Source organism: Sinohyriopsis cumingii, chromosome 18 (genome assembly GCF_028554795.1).
Source record: "Sinohyriopsis cumingii isolate HCF-2022 chromosome 18, ASM2855479v2, whole genome shotgun sequence".
In the NCBI taxonomy this organism is placed as follows: Eukaryota; Metazoa; Mollusca; class Bivalvia; order Unionida; family Unionidae; genus Sinohyriopsis; species Sinohyriopsis cumingii.
In genome coordinates this window covers 89912029-89929952 of record NC_142978.1, presented here as the reverse complement: position 1 = coordinate 89929952, position 17924 = coordinate 89912029, and the positions used below count along the sequence as shown (strand labels likewise).

General features: G+C 39.3%; 1 protein-coding gene across 4 annotated transcripts in view; it reads right to left on the bottom strand.

The window, feature by feature from the left end:
- LOC149777417 (protein-tyrosine sulfotransferase-like) overlaps nucleotides 1-17924 on the bottom strand; it is a 56401-nt gene that overhangs the window by 15273 nt on the left and 23204 nt on the right. For all 4 annotated transcript variants that reach the window (XR_016416174.1, XR_016416173.1, XM_089942043.1 and 1 more), the window contains exon 2: nucleotides 1470-2385. Coding sequence is in view for 2 of the 4 variants with exons in the window: in XM_089942043.1 (XP_089798169.1) it covers nucleotides 1470-2311 (842 nt within the window). In the remaining 2 variants the exon portion in view is untranslated. The remainder of the gene's footprint in view (nucleotides 1-1469; nucleotides 2386-17924) is intronic.

The window sequence follows — 17924 nt, the reverse complement described above, 5'->3', positions numbered from 1 at the left end:
ATGAAGATGTATACTACAAAAATTGTGTGTGTAATAAACATCTGTGAGAGGACTTTTACATACTGTGCCTGTGCCTACATCAACCATGGGTCACATGACTTACCTTTTACATACTGTGCCCGTACCTCAATCAACCATGGGCCGGAGGACTTATCTTTTACAGACTGTGCCATACCTACACCAACCATGGGTCGGAAGAGTTACCTTTTACATACTGTGCCTATATCTACATCAACCGTGGGTCGGAAGACTTACCTTTTACATACTGTACACATACCTACATCAACCGTGGGTCGGAAGACTTACCTTTTACATGCTGTGCCCATATCTACATCAACCGTGGGTCGGAAGACTTACCTTTTAATACTGTTATCATACCTACATAACCCATAAGTTGGAGGATTTATTCCTTTAAATACTGTGCATCTACATTAACCAGAGTCATAGAACTTATCTTTTACATACTGTTTCTGTACCTACATTTCCCATTGGACATGTTTTTTTTTACTGTGCCTGTATCTACATCAACCATGGTTCAGTTGAGTCCCCTTTTACATACCGTTTCTGTACTAACAATCTCCATCTGTTGGAGGATTTACCTTTTACTTACTGTGGCTATACATACATGTCCATTAAACAGGAGCTGGTGGACTTAACTTTTACATATAGTACCTGTACTTACATTTCCCATGGGTCAGTTTGAGAGAGAGAGAGAGAGAGAGAGAGAGAGAGAGAGAGAGAGAGAGACATATTAGTACAGAACATTTTTTTTGAAGAGAGTAGACATTTTTTGTTAACAACAATATTCACCTTCTCGTTAAAGGATATCATAAGTCAGACCTTAATCAACAATACCTGATCATGCAACTGATACGGAAATTACAAGTTCGAGTTGGGCAAACAAATTATCAGTAACTTATAAAACTGACACAGTCTTTGGTCAGAGGTTGTTGTGGGTTTAACACCAATTTTCAACACATTACAACCTACACATGGCAGCCAGTACATCTAGTGAAGGAAGAACCTGGGAAAACCCCAGGAAGAAACATCGAACCATTGGAAACAACTGGCAAGCTTTTGTGCATACCCACTTGAGACTCAAACCCATTTGGACAGAAGTGAGTTTTCAATGTTCTGTAAAGAAAAGTGCCTTAGACCATTTGGGCACCTAGAGAAACCTTTGACCAGATGTACTAATTATTCAACTCACCATCCTGAAGGAACCTTTTTCGCTGCTAAACACAGTTCAGATAAACAAATTTTCCTGCCTATTTAGGCAAAGTTTAGCAAAGAAAAGCACCGAACAAAAAATACTGTTTAAAAAAACTATACAATGTGTGGTGCTAATTGCAATCTATCACCTGCTTTCACAGGTGAGACAAAGAAAAGTACATATACATGAGCAAGTTTTAAGAAGTTCATACATAGATCAATAGTTATAAAAAAATACATTTATGACTTAAACCTACTTTGATAAAGCAATGCCTCCAGGTTTTTCTATGAAGTCTTCATGATGAAGAACTGAACTGTTCCATGGAATGTCCAGAAATGTCAGGATTCTCCGCAGCCACAATTCTGGCTGAAGAACAAGCTGTTCATAATAGACAGGCATACAACTGTCTGGCCCAACATGTAAACACTGGGAAAACATTATCTCCATTGCTGAATTCCACCGTGTCATACAGTTCCGAAAACTCTTCAAGTCAAATCCAGTAATCGTCACTTGCCGTGAAATTATAGAATTTACTGTAGCTCGTCCATCTCGAATCATTAATAAGAACTTTGCATTTGGAAAAAGCTGATTTAAATAAACGCTGGATTTCAATGTAAATGGATCTTTGTTACACAAATGTGGTGCAGCTTCACCGTGTTTTGCAACAATCTCAAGTATGAATGAAGCCATTGCTGAATCCAGAACATCACTTGTGATTCCAGCTTCACTAAGTCTTTTTTTTTCAAGCTGGGATTTTTCCCAGTTTGCACGCATTCCCAAAAGTCTTGGAATTACACGCGTTTCCTCACCACATCTTACATCAGGATGAGCATCTAACATTGCACGCATTAATGTGGTACCACTCCGTGGCATACCACCAATGAAAATTATTGGCATATTCCTGTCATACGGTATCTGTCTACTTGTCCGATCAAATATATATTTTTGGGCATCCCGTGGGACCATAATTGCTCGAGGTGTCAAGTCACATGGCACAATATGATATAGAATAAGAATCACAACAATTCCAGAAAACAAAGCATACATTAAACAACGTTTGGTGCTTGCTTTCATTCTCATAATTAATTCTGCTCTCATTAAATCCAATGTGTGGTCATACAGTGGTAAGAAATCTAAACTTGCTGTCACCTACCAGTAAGCCTTATGGTCATCTGCAAATAAAGAAATCTGAAATTAAAATTCAGTTAAACTTGATGGCAAGCTGTAAAGATTCCAATATCAGATCTGGACAGACTGACAGGAACTCGTATTAAGGCTCAATACCAATGTCAGGTCAAGAAAGACAAAATGGAAAGGATGGATACCACAAATTGCTGCAGAATTACTTCCTCTACTAGAGTGTGCCAATTTACAAATGAATTTCCTTGGAATTTATGTAAATTACTAGCTTAAAATGTTTCAAAATATTCTGGAAGATCAATTTCTAGTTCACTCAATTTCCTGTCATTTAGCCAGTATGCTACCAATTTTGTCATTGAGATTTTATAGGAAAATTTGTCTTCTACAGCTACCAGTACTGGAATATGTCAATCCAACCCATCCCATGCTGTATGTTTCTGTAATTCATTCCACTGTAATACATTTGTTGCATCACCCCAAACAAATCAATTTATTCCTGATGAATAATAACAGAATGTTTTTCCTGACTGCAACAAAATTAATGTTTCCCTTTAGAAACAGGTTTCATAATTACTCCTCAAATGTTACTGAAACACATAATGTCCACTTATATGAAAGGGAGAATATAGTTTGAAAAATTGGTAAAACAAGAGCAAAATTGTACATGTATGACCAATGGGACTTTTAGTGTGTGTGTGTGTGTGGGGGGAGTAAAATATACAAGTTTGAATGGGCAGGAAAAAACAGAATAACAGCACCAATATCAGATACTAATAACTAATATGGCACGATCTGGTGGGATTCAGGGGCTGTAACTCTTCATTTAGTAATCAATTATATTCTGTAAGTAAGGAAAGGGGTGGGGTGGGATTATGATATAGTATATAGAGAGAGATACAAGAGAAAGGAAGAAGAGGAAGAAAAAAAGAAGAGAAGAGAACAAGTTATAAGTCTGAGATACAAAATGTGAACTTAACACAGAAACTTCATAAAAGGACTTAAAGTTACAGTCAGAAAAAGAAACAGAGATAGAATAATTAATAGATATAATGGAGTGAGAAATAGAAATTAGAGAGGTGGACAGAACTTTAGAGTCTGTTATTTAGATACAAACCTTAGTTTGCAAAATGACTTAGTGTTTCTAATTAGATACCACTGGTCTCCCCTCACCCTTAAGTCAGACAATAGACGGGACCTAACAGGTCAGATTCAGTAGATAACGCAGCGGGACAGACAAGCTAGACATGTAACATAATACCTGTATAATATTGTTTTAGTTCTTATTGCTTTTATTTCAGTATATAAAATTAATTATAGGAAAAATGTATCATTTTCTACAGTACTACATTTTAATAAAAAAAAATTTTTAAAATTACTGTTAAAAAATTTGGCCATGTATGAAAAATAAGATCATAGCAAATTACAGACCAAAATCTGAGGAAATGGTAAATGTTGTTGCTATCTGAGATAACTAGATGCAAACCTGGATCTAAAGGGTTATGGTAAATGTTGAGATCTGGGACAAATTCCAGACCTGGATCTAAAGGGTTATGGTAAAAGATGAGATCTGGGACAAATTCCAGCTCCAGTGGCTTTTGTGATTTGAGCATCTGCCTTGGATGCAGTAGATCGTGGGTTCGATCCCCAGCCGAGTCATACTAAAGACTTACAAAAATGGTACTAACAGCTGCCTCGCTTGGCACTCAGCATTAAGAGGTCAGTGTTAGGACTAGTCAGCCTGGTGTCAGGATAATGTGACTAGGTGGGACATCATGCTACATGTCTGCAGCATGATGCCCCAGTGCTAGACATCACTATAAACAGACACACTGGAGACATCATAACGATATGACTGAAATTTTTTTAAAGCTACGTTAAAAATCAAAATCACACACACACACAAATTCCAGACCTGGATCTAAAGGGTTATGGTAAATATTGAGATCTGGGACAAATTCCAGATCTGGATCTAACAGGTTATGGTCAATGAGATCTGGGGCAAATTCCAGACCTGCATCTAAAGGGTTATGGTAAATGTAGAGATCTGAGAAAACATGTTACAGACCTGAATCTAAAGAGAAATGGAAAATTGTGTTGTTCTCTTGGATAACAAGTTACAGATCAAGGTCTATGGGAGAAATGGTAAATGATGCTACCTGGGACAAGTTCCAGACTGAGAAAAGAAGTTATACAGCTGTATTTAAAGGAGATGGTAAATGATGCTACCTGGCACAAGTTCCAGACTGAGACAAGAAGTTACAAATCTGTATTTAAGGGAAATGGTAAATGATGCTACCTGGGACAAGTTCCAGACTGAGACAAGAAGTTACAAATCTGTATTTAAGGGAAATGGTAAATGATGCTACCTGGGACAAGTTCCGGACGGAGACAAGATGTTACAGATCTGTATTTAATGGAAATGGTAAATGATGCTACCTAGGACAAGTTCCAAGACAAGAAGTTATAGATCTGTATTTAAGGGAGATCGTAAATGATGCTACCTGGGACAAGTTCCAGACTGAGACAAGAAGTTACAGATCTGTATTTAATGGAAATGGTAAATGTTGCTACCTGGGACAAGTTCCGGACGGAGACAAAAAGTTAAAATCTGTATTTAAGGGAAATGGTGAATGTTGCTTTCTGAAACAAATGTTGATTGTTCTTCAGGAAGCATCAAATACTTAACTTTCCTAATTAGTCAATGTTACATTTTAGTAGTGTTCTATCTGTAATTATCTATAATTAGTCAATGTTACACTTTAGTAGTGTTCTATCTGTAATTATCTATAACACGGTTTTGTACAGTTTCATTGTTCTTCACTGCAATGGAAAGAAATGTTGCATCAGTAAATTCAACCCTGCCTAAATTTGGGCCAGATGAAGGTCCTTGTTGGCCCTGGGCACTTCTTTAATACCATGACTGACACTGACCTGACTCTGCCTCTCTGTGTATACACTTCAGAAACATGGTACCTTTGTAGGCTCTTTGCCCAGTGCCTACTGGATAGGATGGCCATGATTGAAACATTCTGATATGTAGTTATAATTCAAGACATGTCAGTAGTTCGTTGGACTCCAAATTATCCTGAGTTGAAACTTTTTTGAAACTCATGGTGCTTGTTTTGTCCAAAAGTTAAGAAGTGATCCTTTTTCCATAACGGAGATCGCCGTGAGCTCTTACAACATGTGGCTAACTTTTTCAGCCAAATATGTGTCATTCTTGATACTATTCCACTTTATAATAAGTTCATCTTGGCACATCCTTTTGGTGTTTGCACGATATGCTAGCACATAAGCATTAAATAAAGACCGATATAATTAATTTTTATCCATTGCTATGGACCGCCAAAAAGTCATGAAAATTAAAACTACATATGGTTTCAATAACGTAAATTCTACTAGTGCCAGATGCTTGCTCAATTCTCAAAGTTCTTCTCTCCCCTCATCCTGTCTTTTTTAGACTGCTTTTTTAAAAATGTCATCAAGCTTCAAAGACTCTTTGTATTAGAAGGACCGTTTGTTTTCAATAAAAAGAAAGAAAAAAGTTAACATTTGATATATTTATTTTCTTTCATGTACGACATCCCAGTGTGACACAGGGAACAACCTTGGCGCTACTCAACTAATTATATGTTTTTTTTTTACATACAAAATATTAAAAGATTAAATGTTCACTGCGGACCAAATACCATCTTTCAACTTACTAAGCTCGTGTGTCTTTGATCTCAGACTGTTGTCATGGTGATAATTTGTTAGCCTATTGTTTTACTTTTCTAAAATCTAAGTTTAATCACCAGTAGTCCTGCAGTTTATTTAGTCTACATTTTGTTTTTAAAGTGTGTATTACATTATATTAAAAAAGAATAACATAATTAAAAACAACAACAGTTTAAACCAGTTAAAGGTTATAACAATTACCCAATATTTCATCTGAGATAACAATATTTATATAAGTCATCAACAAGAGAGTTGTTATCTATTGCGGATAAAAATGGACTGAGGATGCAAGTCACAAAATCATTTTTGTTCTAATATTATTTTTTAAAGAAGTGTTCTACACTCATATTTACTGTGACGTCACATTTCTTCAACACCCCCTGCCCCCTCATCACACTTTGCCACAAAATTTTGACCCCTCCCCCGACACTGTGTAATGTCATATGTGAACGACCCCACAGACAAATGAAGGATATAAGCAATACTGTCCTGGAAGAGATATGGTACTAGTAAGACAAATGGAGGATACAAAGGCATGTGGATACAAATTACTTTCTGAAGTTTTCCAAATAACTTATATACCAAAAGAGAGAGAAGAAAATGAGCATCTAAGCTTTAAGAGGAAAAAAAAAAAGTAGGAATTTTCCAGAAATGTATTTGAATTTTTAGATTCATATGATTCATTGGTGCCATGATTATCTCCATTTAGAATATGTACAGTACAACAGTGTGTTGTGCAATCTTCTGCATTTTTAATCGGTTAAGCCATCGTTACATTTATTTAAAGTGTACTGATGTTTAGTCTCTGTAGAATTTAAGATGACAACTTTTAATATTTGCTTGTTGAGTACACCAACACATACAATATTAATATTCAAGGTATAACAATAATAGGTACAATAATTATTCAGTAATATCCAGTTCTTGATCTTCAATAGCCATTCAACAGCCATTTAATAGCACATCAACACAACACTGGCCATATGGTGCAGATTAAAAGCTAAGTTATAATAATGTAAAGAAGAAATAAAAAAGATAACTTAGAAAGATAAATCCTTCCAAAGTACGGTGTAGATATAAACATGCAGTAAAAGATAAAAGGTCAAGATGCTTAACTTTGAAAAAGGTATAAAAAATGCAAATGAAAGTTATATAATATTTACATGTGTGTAAATGTTTGTATGTGTACTGTGTATCGTTGAACCTAAAGTATCTTTGAATCCAGCATATTTTCAGTTACTTTGTACTGTGTTCAGTTTATTATCATTATTATAGACTATATACTCTGGTCTTACCACACACATCTGTAGTTGTTATTAGACACAATATACTCTGGTCTAATGAGTCACAGACAATAGCCTGGAATAGTTTTGATGTGCTAAATATGTTGATGTATCACAATGATATAATCCAAAAAATATAGCTAAATAAATTCACAATAATCCCAAAATAGAGAATTAGTCCAAACATATTAATGAGCACTCTTTAATTCAAATAAAAGATTCCTGTCAAGCTAAATCTGAACAAAACTTACGGAAAAGATAGGAATTAATGTGTGTGTGTGTGTGTGTGTGTGTTTTGGATTTTTAACGTAACTTTATAAAAAATATCAGTCATATTGCTACGATGTCTGCAATAAGACAGATGATAGTGATGACTAGCACTGGGGCATTAAGCCAGACATGTAGCATGATATCCCACCCAGTCACATTATCCTGATACCAGGCCAACCAATCCTAACACTAGCAGCAGAGGGGGCGAATCGGACATTTTGTCCAATCGTTATTTTGCTTAATTATTACTTTCTGCACTCAACGATCTAGTGTCGTCAGCGCCTGGTAAAAAAAAAAACGACGTCGGTCCATCCTACACGATGGTGACGTCATTTGGTTTAATTAACACCTTCTGCGCGCCGATCCCCAGCGTCGTCAGCGTCCGGTAAGCACATCGACGACCGCGTCGATGTCATCGCCCCCTCTGCTGCTAAGTGGTTATTTACAATGATCTTACAAACAGAGTGATCACTAACTCCTCCTCCTGTAGATCAATTAGGTTATTTGACTGATCGGTGAGTTTAAAATTAATTCTCGTTAAAAACCGATCATGGCATCGCATATAGACCGGATTAATCGGATTCTCAACGATTAAAAATCCCGGAGGGGCTGTTGGTGAAAATGAATAAAGGATATATCCCTGTTGAGCTTGATTTGATTGATTGGTATCTACCTGGTAACTCCCTTCGATAACATCACACACTAGATTGATTGCTATCACCGATGCGATATTTACGTTGTATGGAGCAATATGCCTACCACCATCTCCGTTATCGTGTCTGAGGATATAAGTTGATGGATCGAGAAAATCATTAAGAGACTTTCTTAGTTCTGGCGCTTTGTATCCTGGAAACTTGAAATCGGGTAAATCGGCTTCTGTGATATTATACCCGGTTAGGAATTTTTGTTTATTATCATCGCTGCTATCGGATATTACTTTAACGATTCGTTCATTGATATATTCCATGTCTGATATAAGTTGATTTAACACCTCAACGTGTTTTTGTGCTTTTGTCTCTCGTAGCTGTTCTAGTTGTAATTGGTAATAATGATTAATCTCGGCAAACGCACCAGTGATATCATCTAAACGAACTGTGACCTTGGCTGACAATTCAGGAGTTTTCTTATACGGAAAAAACCATTGCATGGTATTCCTGTCTTGAAATATAAACTCGCTGGGTAATAACGTGTTTCTTATAATAGACAAATCATTCAGATAACTGGGATTAATCTCATGATACGATTGCACATTTGTGTGCAAATCCGCGGGTGGATTCTTAGGCCATCCTAGTATGGTTCTTATTGAACTGTTATAAATATCAACCATATACCCCGGTGTGCTTATTTCAATCGTCGATGATAACGTCGGTTCATGAACCGTAATAGCGATTTTTGATTCCTTTCCTGTGATCGATTTTATTCTGCGTTGAAATTCTTTATTGATTTGCTCTATTTGGTATGACCCAGTTGGTATTGTAACCTCCTCCCAGTCTGGGGTCCCATCGGGTTTATTTTTCCGTGTAAAAACCAGCGAGTTATTAGGTTGTTGTCCGTTAAATGCGTCCGCTCGAATATTAGGCCAACTGTGATATATTCGCAATTTTGCCAGCGCTATTTCCTTCACTGGAACCGGCGACGGGAAGTTCACACTGAATTCGGGTTTCGTTGACGTTATTGATATCATATTTGTTTGTACCGGAGTGGTGTTCTCCGCGATCCGCTGAAGTAATTGAAACCCTTCGGGGTTCAGCGACATTATTATTATTCGTTGTCTTTAGTGTCTAATTTCAGCAACCAGGTGGTTCCGGCTTCCAGTTGAAAATCCTCGATTTTTGACATCGCGGAGCTATACAACTGGACCATTGTGGAGAATTCAACATCGGATACGAACAAATTATCAATTGACAACGAGATCAACCCGGATAATTTCGAGTACGCGTCGGATACTATTTGATGTTTTACTGTATACTCGTTGAGTTTTTTTTGAAAACACGATGATATCTTCCTAGTGATTGCGTTGGCGACTCCAGCAACTGTTGTCATCGCGGAGACAGCGATTGGAACAGCGATCGGGGCTATCGTGGTCATTGTGGATAAAATAACACCGGCGCCAGCTACTATACCCGATACCGAGTACACGACCGCGTCGATGGCGGTTATTTTTCTGCGGTATTTTTTTATTTTTATACGGTATTGTTCGGAAAGCGTTTTCAAATTCGCGGATAATTCTTTTGCGGTATCGAATCGATATTGATGCGACGTCGGTGATACCTCTGATTCAATTTCCTTGGTGGTCATTTTTATTTTAAAAGAACTAGTGTTTTTAATTACTTAGATTCGCTACAAATTCCACATACCATGTAATGTTCGCCCCGGCTAGATTTCTATCAACGGCATAAATTGTAAACTTTTCAGTTGCGTTCTTGTCTATAATTGTTGATATTGTATTGTTAAACCCGGATGAACTCGACGATAATATATTAAACTGCATCATTGAAATCAGTGTCAATCGATAAATGCCCTTAACAGTTGCGGTGATATTTACTGTATTCTGTGTAGGAGTCCAATCGAATGATCCATGCCGAATTGTGTATACTGTGTTGATGATGTTCTCATGAGGGATTTTTATTTTTTCGAGTTGCTCTGCCATTCTCGGTAGTCTGTCTTTAATCGCTTCAACATCAGTTATAACTATTCCTACTCCCCGCCAACTCGCGTCTATATTATTCTTGTTCGCTGCAACATTAGTTTTGATTGTTTCTATTTCCCGTGTATTCTCGGTCATACTTTTTTTGTTTGCTGCAACATCAAGTTTGATTGTTTCTATTTCATATGTATGCACGTCTATACCTTTTTTATTCGCTGCAACATCAGTTTTAATTAATCCTATTCCCCGCCAATACGCGTCTACATTTTTTTTGTTCGCTTCGACATCAGTTTTGATTGTTCCTATTTCCTGTGTATGCGCGTCTACATTTTTTTTGTTCGCTTCAATATCAGTTTTGATTATTCCTATTTCCTGTGTATGCGCGTTTATATTATTTATGATCGTTGCAACATCAGTTTTGATTGTTTCTATTTTCCGTCCATGCGAGTCTACATTATTTATGATCGTTGCAACATTAACGCCGATTATTTCTATTTCCCGTTCATGCACGTCTACACCTTTTTTGTTCGCTTCAATATCAGTTTTGATTGTTTTTATTTCCTGTCCATACGCAGTGATATCATTTATAGTTATTGTAATCTCATCCGGCTTGGTATTTTTTTTACCAAAGAATTTATCAAAGTTGTCATCGATCCTGTTAACATTTTTTCGCAACGGGGGTAAATTGGCCGACATCTCCATAAGATCCGAAATAGCATTTTTTATTTTTACAAGATTTGGTTCGTCTGCCGTCGTGGATCCCCGAAAAAATCTATAGACAATGTCTCGCATTTCGCCGACGTTCGTTATCATCGACCTGAAATGTTCTTCCTGCGAGTTAAATTCACCACGTAAACCCTTTAACGAATTTGACATGGTTATATAATTGTCGCCAAGTGTACTTATTTTTCCATTTATCGTCAAGATGGATTCACCCGGTTTGAGTCGTCCGTCGCCGGTATACAGCGCGATAGCGTTCTCGGCGGCATCACGCTGTCGTATTAAAACGTCATCCAGCGACACATTACTGGATTTCAATTTACCCTGGCGGTCTTGAAATACAACTATTTCACCTGGGTCAACACTTGTTAAATTCAACGTATCAGCGATTTCATCCTCAATTAGTTTTTTTATGTCATCGGTGGCGGCCGTTTCCGTGGATTCTTTCAGCGCCGAAACCGGTCGTCCCCAAATATCAATCATCGTTATTGTAAAAAAAACCAGCGTTTCTAATTAACCCGCCGGGCCTCTACGACCCCACTAGTGTATTCGTTTACAACCACATGAGGTGGTTTCCGCGATGATGAAATCGCCGCGAGTACGTTCAATACTTCACGGCCACATATCGGTGGGTCGCTTAATCGCTGTGTTGGCAGCGTGGAATAAAAAACCCGGGCTGAACACGCCCGGGCTGAACACGCCCGGATATACCGCATGAACTCTTTCGGCGGGGCTAACCCGTATGAATCAAAATAGACGATTGCACGCGGATCAATCGCGTACGCAACCCAATGAGTTCCCGCTCCGGAGGACCCATCGAGGTTAATTATACCGGTTTCAATATTCCTTGGTGCCGCCGGTAATTGATCCCTCATAAAAACACCTCTGAAGTTTTTTATCGCTAGCGCGTTTGCGGCGTCTATTAAATCAAAATTAGACATGGGAGTCATAGACTCAGGAGTCATTGACTCCCGAGTCAATAAACGGTTCCCGGTAGTCTTAGACCCTTTCCCGAGTACCATGAATACGGGGTTCCCGGTAGTCTTAGACCCTTTCCGGCCACGGGTCGTTTTTTTTTGTAGCCTTTCCCGGTTGCCTTCTTCAATGCCATCCCCGCCGCGGTACCAACGGCTCCTAACGCCGCCGCCTTAGCCACTGCTGGTGCGGCCGCGGCAATCAACGCTGGAATCGCAGCTAACAGCGGAAATATCCCACCGGTCTTTTCCATGTTTTTAATTGCTGCGGCCGAAAAATCTATTTGAACACCCTTTTTATTCTTCATCGCATCATTGAAATGTTTTATTTGACGCGCCGTCAACGATATCTTATGATTACCACCCGCCATCTGCGACGGCTTCAGCGTTATTGTGGTCCCGCATTGTTTAGCCGACTTTGATCGTAATTTCTTGACTTGACCATCAGTCAACTCTACACTGACGACACTATACGACATTTTATTGTAAACGCGTTTTGTGCTTTCAATTACATGTTTTCCACTGGCGCATCAACGATTCTCATTCGTCCACCAACACCTTCTAGCAGCATTGATTTATCGCTGAGAATGACAGCGACCGCTCTGTAATTAACACCAGCTGGGGCTATACGAGCTCTGAAGTGTATATCAACGACGGATTGTCTCGTTAAATCAAGATGTTCCAACGAAAAGTAATAAATCGGATACAGGTTTTTAAAATCAAGTTGTGATATTTGCAAACCAGTGTCGACGTTTTGATCACGACCCATATATGACAGCAATCGATGATACACACGTGCGACATGGTTGTCACCGTAATTAAGCTGTATATCCTCGGATGGTTCCTGTTGTCCGTTTATTCTCAGCGAAACCTCCATGACTCCTAATCGATCAAATATCATATGGCTGCGTTCTTGATTACCCAATCGTTCCCTATTCTGTAGCGCTATGAATATATGACGCGGGGCTGAAACACCCTGTTTTGATGCTAGGTGCCATGTAAACGTATCGGCGACGTTATCCTCTTTAGCATCAGTTGTTACCGTTAGCCAACTCAACAGCGATTTCCCTCCCTGTTCCATAAATGCTAACAATCGTGCTTCCGTGGTAACTGATGGAGTCAGCACCGGCATCCACAATGCCATTTTAGTTAAAATGACTTTACCGGCAGCGACGCCAGCAGCATGCCATATTGCATTGTTATCATCGCCCCTTCGCGTCAGCGCGATTGTATGCTTAGCCCCATAGACAACTTTTCTAACATTTCTGCAGAATCCGAATATGTGATGGAGTGGAATCGCGCATGAAAACTTTCGGCGTGGTCCTTGCAACATTCCTATTCGTGTTGCAAACCCTAGATTAAAATTATCGTTAGTACTTTTTATGATATTGAACTCAGCACCCGGTCTTGTTCTGCGGTCTGGGTTGGCTGCTTCAGCTTGATTAGGAACTGAAGTATCTCTTTCCACCAGCACGTTAATGTACTGAATATGATCAGCGTTATCGGTGGAGTCCTTTGCGAACATTATAGATGGGCCCGCCGATCTTGTATAATCATCCGAGTATCTCGCCAACCCAATTATCGTCGTTGCAACATCAACCTCGCGTTCTATTGATTCAATTTCTCGCCCGTCAATAAGATATCTGGCGCTCTCAAATAACGCCATGATACCGTTGTTGACGAAGCCAACTCGAACACGATGGTCATCTGCGTATGGTGCATTATCGGCGGCATTTGTCACGAGTTCTCCCTCGATTTCGATAAACGCTTCACACGGCAAAAAATATTTACTGGTATCTTGGACTTGAAGTTCAATTCGCGATCGTAGGTCAGGTTGCGCTGCATAATAAGAATAATATTGATAATCACGGACAGAATCATCCCTGCGTACTGGGGCGTCCATATCAAACGCGGGATCAGCGGTACGCGCAAACATTCTATTATTTATCATGTTGATGTTTTCAATTGCGATTTTTTCGTCGTAAATTCTTTGAATTTAAACCACTCCCCGCTATCGCGTTCATGAGCGCGTTGGTTGCCGCATCGGCGGATGGCGAAGTCGCCAACGACTGAGTCGTCGCCAACGACTCTAGTTTTTCTTCCACGGCGTTATTTATTACTTTACTGACATTTGCAGGCATCACCGTCGTTGATGGCATTACCGGTGGTTTCTGTTTTTTTCTCCTGGATTTCACCAACGACATTAGTTTGTCCCGCGCGGCTGAAAGCGCCTTTCCGGCAACGTCTCCAATAGCACTAATACCCTTATCACGAATAACATCAATAGCCTTCATCCCTAATTGTTTGGCTAACGGCGCTACTTTTGGAGCCATTCTTGTAAATAACCCCGCAATGGTGCTACCGAGACCATCTCCATAGTACGCGCGGTAAACAGGCAATCGCGAGTTTACCACGTAGACGAGTACTGGTTTATCATGGTTGTAGTGTATGATCATCCTTATTAAAAACACCAGTTTTCCAATTAATCATCCACGAGTTCGTCTATGAGCGTTCGATATACATTAATGTCCATAATACCGCCTGCAAATAACCGCTTGCAAATATCAGCGGCTTCATTGATTATTTCCGGAGAGTTATTCCCGGCTCGTTTTCCTCCAATTAGTACCTCTAGCCGTGATATATCACTGAGAACACTACCAGGACAGGTAACGCCGTAGGATTCTTTACCAACAGGGTATCCTTTTCCTTTTTTTGGTGTTATACTCTTAACTTCCTTGTGGAATTCATCGTAATCGGGATCACCACGATGTGGTAATGCTTCTTTATGTTTACTCGCTAAATACACTATTCTTGCCCAGTCCTTTAACGACTTTATATTTTTCTCGTAACCGCTATTGATATGCTTCTTATCTCGTATGCTCTTAGCAAAATTGTTGGCAGCAAAATTAATTAATTCTTCCCTGCTGCTGAAGCCTCTAATTTTATCTATTGTGCTCTTCTTGAGTACAATACGGGGTATATTCCCCTCTTTTTCTTCCGGTATTTCTTCTTCTGGTATTTCCTCTTCTGGTATTTCTTCTTCCGGTTCTTTCGCAGTAGCACCTAGTTCTTCTTCATCGGCCATTGTAACATAAGGTTCTTGTGGTTCGGTTATAGCGAGTGGTGGCGGCCTCCGTGTTGTAGCAGCCGCTATTTTTGCAGGAAGTGTTTCTAAAGACCTTTTTGTTTGTTCGGTCTGAACCGCTATCTTTTCAAGCGCACCAAGAACGGGTACAGTTACCGCCGTAACATCTTTGGTCGCTTTAGTTACCGGGGCAAAGAGTTGTTCGCTTCCAACAGTAAAATCGGTTTGTAGTTGCTGCCGCGTTTGAAGTTGTTCTCGGACCCTGTCTCGTAACGGTATAAACTTTTTAAGCGCTGCTAGCCGCTCTCTGGCTAGCCGAGTAGTAAGTGATTCACCTACCATTATTGTAAATTGATCCGCAATTTTCTAATTTTCCGCCGAGTGTACCATCGGGGGCTCCACGGAGTTTTCGTCTATAATCCTTCTAATGTTTTTGATCTTACTAGAAATCTCCCGGCGTCGTTCATAAACACGTCCAAGTTTTTTTCGTATTATTTCAACGGCAGTGAATAGTCCAATGAATGCATTTGCGTCATTGTGGTATAAGTTTTCATTAATCGTATGTTGTAATCGTTTTATAAAAAAGTACTCGCGGGCCAGGGTAAAACGCCCCCGTTTCGACTGTTCGTTAATAATCTCATAATCGGATAATATTTTTTCACTGTCGAGACCATCAGATAATTCAATTCCTTGATTTTTTAATTTTGAAATCTCAGTTAATATATTATTGATGTCTTCGATATTCATTATTCTTATAAAACATCTTGTTTTTAAATAAAAAAAAATGAAAACCCCGTGTATCAATTCCGAGGTGTTCATACTTTGTTTTCTTCCGGAACGGACAATTTATTGTCAGCGCCGGTGGCCTTGTCAGCGCCATAGGCGCCGGTGACTTCGTCACTCGCTGATATTTACATATGAAAATCGAATTCTGTGTCCGGTCCTTTTTGAGATCGCTGTTTGATATACTCGTTCTGCAACAAATCGTACTGAGGCCCTACAAATGTCGAAATATTTTCCTGCCGCATGCATGGAGTGAAATGTTTTTTCCTCATGCGTTGATGTATTAAACGATTTGACACCTCTTGCTTGATTTGAACACTTACCAGTTTGGCCTTTTTTAATATTTTCGCTCTGAGAGATAGCTTGCAGATTACACAGTCTGTTATCTTGACAATTAGAATTAATGTGATCAATAACGAGGCCATCTTTGATCAATCCGTTAAACGCTTCATATACCACCCTGTGAACAAAATACGTCTTCTTTCCAGCACTAAATTGCAAATACCCCCGATTATTCACGGTACCAACCGGCTTCTTCAGTTTGCGGTTTCTAACAATGCCGTCGCGAGATGCCTCGTAATTGACGAGCACAGGATGCGGCTGAAATTCTTGGTCCATTTGTATAATAATACTATTTGTCTAATTTATTATTTGGTTTAATTATAAATCTTTCAACGTAGTCTTGGGGGGTTTTGATGACGAAGTCTGCGGTAGGGTCAATGACGGCGTTTTTAATTCGCTTGTCGTAATAACGTTTTAGTTCCCTGTATCGCTTTCCGCCACAATTAATACATAACTGTGATTTTCCTCTTACACCGACGTGGCAAACCAAGCACGGGAGAGGGCCAAGAGAACCATTACGAACGCTTTGTAAATGGTATCCGCAGAATTCACCTCTACATGATTTATTGCACGGGGTTGTCGACCCAATCATCAACCATTTGCAGTGATTCATTATACTATATTCTTTCATTTAAATACTTGTTTTAATTATATGGATGAGTTCGAGAGATTGGCAGCAATTAAGCCCTGGAAAAATATTAAATTCAATCTCGATAGAGTCCTCAAGGACACACCAAAAGCGTTAATAAACGATAGAACCCTGTTGAGTAAAATACGCGATTGTATCAATGAATTCAAGCGTGATGGTGCATCTCATAGTTGGTCAACATTTCGAATTGATGGCGTTGTTGATGCTACCATGAACGACAACCGCGCAGCAATGATAATATCACAACTTGACGGTAAAAGGTATTTCTTCAGAGTAAAATTCATTGTCCGGGTGGAATCAGGCGATTGGATCATACGTGATAAATTTGAACCAGTTCTCAGCGACAAGAAAACAGTCATTGTCAGCCGCGACTCCAAGCCGGGGTTGTTAACCGGAATTGACAGACCATACTATGAACGAGCGTATCCTGAAACAGCAGTTGTTTATGGAATATACCCGTTAAATAAGAAACCTGATATCGGAAAACTGAAACCGATGAAACAGTCAACCGGGATAAATTGTGTAGCAGAACGAATAATAGAGCATTTTACAAATGCGTGTCGAGGAAACAAATTGACTGATTTACGACGTAGCAAAATCAACCAGTGGGAACTAACCGTAAAAGAGCGTGGAGCGACCATCAGCGACATAGCGAGATTAGAAACATCGCTGAGATTTCCAATAACCGTTACAACGATAACCGGTGAAGTATTATACGAATCGAAGTATAAATCGAAGGGAGCCCCAATCAAAATTATTGATCATAACGAACACGCATGGACGCCCGTGATCACAATATTTCCACGGGATAGAACAGTAAAGTATATACCCGAAGAATTCCTGGGAGAACAATTCTCCAAGGACGGTTTTCTCGCGGAGAGGAAACTATTTGATGCTATTGCCTGCTTGTGTAAAAACGACCCTGTATCAGTGTGGTTACTTCGCAGCGCTGAAAACGATGCGGATACCTTTGATCAGTTTGTAAGACCAAACGGCGAATTATATCGCACTGAAGCATTTCACAACAGGATGAAAAAAACCGCCATGGAATTTGAAGAGCATGATGAACAACTGCTAACAAATTGTTTTACGATTCCATCG